This window comes from Mustela erminea, chromosome 4, assembly GCF_009829155.1.
Source record: "Mustela erminea isolate mMusErm1 chromosome 4, mMusErm1.Pri, whole genome shotgun sequence".
NCBI lineage: Eukaryota > Metazoa > Chordata > Mammalia > Carnivora > Mustelidae > Mustela > Mustela erminea.
The window spans coordinates 94587201-94592147 of NC_045617.1; the positions used below are offsets into that span (position 1 = coordinate 94587201).

At 39.5% G+C, this 4947-nt stretch overlaps 1 protein-coding gene across 1 annotated transcript; it reads left to right on the top strand.

Annotated features, from left to right (window-relative positions):
- The first annotated feature begins 3163 nt into the window (after positions 1-3163).
- LOC116589357 (protein AF-9-like) lies at positions 3164-3809 on the top strand. The gene has a single exon (XM_032341346.1). It carries the CDS (start codon positions 3164-3166, stop codon positions 3713-3715), a length of 552 nt encoding a protein of 183 aa, XP_032197237.1. The 3' UTR covers positions 3716-3809.
- The last annotated feature ends 1138 nt before the right edge of the window (positions 3810-4947 follow it).

A 4947-nucleotide genomic window follows, 5' to 3' on the forward strand; every position in this document is an offset into this window, starting at 1 on the left:
ATTAAAGCCACTTCCTCCCTCATGGTTAATATACTAACTTAATGGCAAGAGAAAGCAGAACAATTCTTCTGACCAAGAAAAATAAGCCCATCCAAACTAGGAGTTTTATAACACGCATCAACTTAATTAAAAATTGTAAAAATATGGCAAACACATCTCTTTATGACGAAGAATAGACATTTGTCATCTTCTTAGTAAAGCACATGGATAGCCTGCAACTGACCCATTAACAGAAAATTCCTTATTCTCACTCCTAAGTATAAGTATTTTCAAACATGAAGGAAAACTTAAATATATCTGAGCTTTCTATAAAAGTGAAAATTCTGCTCTGAATTAGGGTCAGAGGTAGCTCTGAATAATCTCAAATGTAACTTGTCTGGAACAACAGATTCACTTAATTTAATAAATAGCTTCATCTGAGTGTCTCAAAGATGAACTGTGGAAACTCTAAACTCATATTAAACAGCTGAACTTCAAGGGGAAATAAGGAACTCAGGCCACAGTTCCAGAAGTTGAAATGTTTTTATGAACTGTTGACCTTATTGCGCTATTAAAAACAAACAAACAAAAAAAAACCCACACATACACTAAACAAAAAACCTTCTCTCACATGAGCAAAATATCTTGTGATTTTTCTCTGAGAAACAACTGTAGAAAATGGACAAAAAGAAAGTTTTTGCCTGTGTGAGTATTTGTGGTGGATGGAAGGGACAGGGAGTAGGTTGAGAGTAAGTAGTTACAAACAGTACTACAAGGTCATAAGAATTTTATAGTCATTATCCAGATTTTAAAACCACACGATACAGGAGCATCTGGGTGGTCTAGTTAGTTGAGTGGTTGACTTTGGCTCAGGTCATGATCCCAGGGTCCTGGGCTCAAGCCCCCACATCAGGCTCCCTGCTCAGTGTGAAGTCTACTTCTCCCTCTACCCCTTCTCCTACTTAGGCTTGCTCACTCGCTTTCAAATCTTCAAACACACACACACACACACACACACACACACACACACACACACACACACACATAATGTAGTGATACGGTTATTACTCTCAGTTTTAAGGTGAGGTTTTGAAACAGAAGTCAGAGTTGGTACATTATTGAAGCAAGACTGAAACTTGAATGTCTTCTAGATTCTAAATTCTTATTATATGGCACATTACCTCTACTGAATTAAGGCAAATCAGTTTCCACATGACAGATATTTTCAGCTGCATGGCACCATTTCCATAAGGCAAATATTTTTAGCTGAGCTGCAGTTCTTTATAAGTTAATAGGCACTATCTATATTCTGAAGAAGTGCATGGAAAATTAAACTGAGAAGAGTGCAAGAAGTCCTCTTTTTATTCCTACATTATAACATTCACATCTGTCTGATGAGGAAATTTTGCAAGAAGAAAGTGAACAAACAAGAAATAAGTGACAAGATTTGAAAGAATAGGGACAAGAGATAGTGTCTGGTCTTATCTTTTTTTTTAAATTTTTATTTTTTATAAACATATATTTTTATCCCCAGGGGTACAGGTCTGTGAATCACCAGGTATACACACTTCACAGCACTCACCAAAGCACATACCCTCCCCAGTGTCCATAATCCGACCCCCTTCTCCCAAACCCCTCCCCCCAGCAACCCTCAGTTTGTTTTGTGAGATTAAGAGTCACTTATGGTTTGTCTCCCTCCCAATCCCATCTTGTTTCATTGATTCTTCTCCTACCCACTTAAGCCCCCATGCTGCATCACCACTGCCTCATATCAGGGAGATCATATGATAGTTATCTTTCTCTGCTTGACTTATTTCGCTAAGCATGATATGCTCTAGTTCCATCCATGTTGTCACAAATGGCAAGATTTCATTTCTTTTGATGGCTGCATAGTATTCCATTGTGTATAGATACCACATCTTCTTGATCCATTCATCTGCTGATGGACATCTAGGTTCTTTCCATAGTTTGGCTATTGTGGACATTGCTGCTATAAACATTCGGGTGCACGTGCCCCTTTGGATCACTACGTTTGTATCTTTAGGGTAAATACCCAGTAGTGCAATTGCTGGGTCATAGGGCAGTTCTATTTTCAACATTTTGAGGAACCTCCATGCTGTTTTCCAGAGTGGTTGCACCAGCTTGCATTCTCACCAACAGTGTAGGAGGGTTCCCCTTTCTCCGCATCCTCGCCAACATCTGTCATTTCCTGACTTGTTAATTTTAGCCATTCTGTCTGGTGTGAGGTGATATCTCATTGTGGTTTTGATTTGTATTTCCCTGATGCCCAGTGATATGGAGAACTTTTTCATGTGTCTGTTGGCCATCTGGCTGTCTTCTTTGCAGAAATGTCTGTTCATGTCTTCTGCCCATTTCTTGATTGGATTATTTGTTCTTTGGGTGTTGAGTTTGCCAAGTTCTTTGTAGATTTTGGACACTAGCCCTTTATCTGATATGTCGTTTGCAAATATCTTCTCCCATTCTGTCCGTTTTCTTTTGGTTTTGTTAACTGTTTCCTTTGCTGTGCAAAAGCTTTTGAACTTGATAAAATCCCAGTAGTTCATTTTTGCCCTTGCTTCCCTTGCCTTTGGTGATGTTCCTAGGAAGATGTTGCTGCGGCTGAGGTTGAAGAGTTTGCTGCCTGTGTTCTCCTCAAGGATTTTGATGGATTCCTTTCTCACATTGAGGTCCTTCATCCATTTTGAGTCTATTTTCATGGGTGGTGTAAGGAAATGGTCCAATTTCATTTTTCTGCATGTGGCTGTCCAGTTTTCCCCAGTTTAGGCAGTTTTAAGAATGCATTATCTCAGTAATTCCCCTCAAACTATAGACTTTAATTTCTTCTTCATATTATGGTTAGATCATTCTAGAAGTCTGAGATTTCTATGTTTTAAAGAGATTCTAACCTACACACATCAGGGAATTAACTTTTTAGAATAGTCAGGAATATTTTCGGACATTATTTTGGCAGGAAGTGCTACACAGACTGGATTGGAGAAAGAATATAATTAGAGCACCAGATTGGAGACCACTGCTTTAGGCCAAGCTTTCACAGTCTGCCAATGGGGTAGTCAGAGGTCAAAAAAGGCTATGTGAGGGGCATTACAGAGGACAAATTTGCAAGTTTCAGTGGAAGGTAGTGGGGGAGCAGTAAGAATCTCATAACTGTGTCACTCGGATCTGGATGATTTCCTGCTCCAGCTTCACGCCATCCCAGACCAGGCAACAAGGTCCTTTGAGGTCTATAATGAAAGATCTGCATTCTGATGACAATGAGGAGGAATCAGATGAGGCAGAAGATAAGGACAATGACTCTGAAATGGAGAGACCTGTAAATATAGGAGGCAACCGAAGCCGCAGAGTTAGCTTAATTGACGGCAGCAACAGTGAAAGCAGCTCAGCTTCTTCGCCCCTCCATCATGAACCCCCGCCACCTTTATTAAAAACCAACAACAACCAGATTCTTGAAGTAAAAAGTCCAATAAAGCAAAGCAAATCAGATAAGCAAATAAAGAATGGTGAACGTGACAAGGCCTACCTAGACAAACGGGTCGAGCTTCACAGAAGGTTAATGACACTGAGGGAGAGACACATTCTGCAGCAGATCGTGAACCTTATAGAAGAAACTGGACACTTTCATATCACAAAAACGACATTTGATTTTGACCTTTGCTCGTTGGACAAAACCACAGTCTGTAAACTACATAGCTACCTGGAAACATCTGGAACTTCCTGAGGTTACAACAACTGGATGCATCAAAAACTATTGTTGGTTTTTTTGTTTGTTTGGTTGTGATTTTTTGTTTGTTTATATGAAAACACTCAGAATGATGCAACCAAATGGGAAAAAAAAATCAGTTACTGATCGAGGTAAGGTTACTTGTATTTTGTAAACTTTGGTAAAAGGGGATAGCAACATGTGTGTGTTAGGTTGGCATGCCCATGTTGAAGAAATGAGCAGTGCTTATAAAGTAGTAACTTTATATAAAAAAATTATGATCAAAATTTGCTCAGCTTCTAGGTAACTGTCCAGAGCAGATGCCTCTATGTGGTGATTAGTAATCTAAGGCAGTTTGATCCATAACTCCATTTCTACCACAAGGCTTCCTGGGAATCACAGCAGAGGAAGGAGGCAGGTTTTCTGGGGGCTTTTTACTGTCTCATCTTGTTAGGCATTTCCTCTTACTGTGCATTAGTCAGAAACCTGAGCCTGCTTCTCTGAGAACTTAAGTTGTATGGTCTTTATGCCCCAAAAGGAAAGGGGTACACATACTGGTGATTCACTAGTGATCTCTATAGAAAATATCCAATTTTTTTTTAAAGATTTTATTTATTTATTTGTCAGAGAGAGAGCAAGTGAGAGTGAGCACAGGCAGACAGAGTGGAAGGCAGAGTCAAAGGGAGAAGCAGGCTCCCCGCAGAGCAAGGAGCCCGATGTGGGACTCGATCCCAGGACGCTGGGATCATGACCTGAGCCGAAGGCAGCCACTCAACCAACTGAGCCACCCAGGCGTCCCAGAAAATATCCAATTTATCTTAGCCTAGTAACATTTGTAGCACATCTTAGGTGTCTTTGTCAAGTGATTCCTTTTAGCTTTTGATAGAATTTGGTGTGGTAAGAGTGGAGAATGAAGGAAGAGTTAAAAAATACTTACACTATCTTTAAAATACTCCCAATATCTTTAAAAGTGTATCTTTTTCCTTTTCAATCTGTCACTCTTTCTCTTTCTCTTTCTGTACCTTTGATGTACATATGCCCATGTGCATACACACATTCCACAGCTGAATTGGGGAGCACAGTTTATCCTAAGTAAATTAATTTTCAGCTAAATGTCATAGATCTAGTTATTAAGATTTGTGGAAGCAATAAATCCAACTGGACTTCTAAGGCTGTCCCTCAGTTATGCCTTTGATTCTTTTTTTCTTGTATTCAAAAAATCTGAATTTAGATCTAGGTCCACTAAACTT

Excerpts from the sequence above, each read along its gene's own strand:
- LOC116589357 (XM_032341346.1), top strand. The coding sequence starts at position 3,164 with ATGATTTCCTGCTCCAGCTTCACGCCATCCCAGACCAGGCAACAAGGT.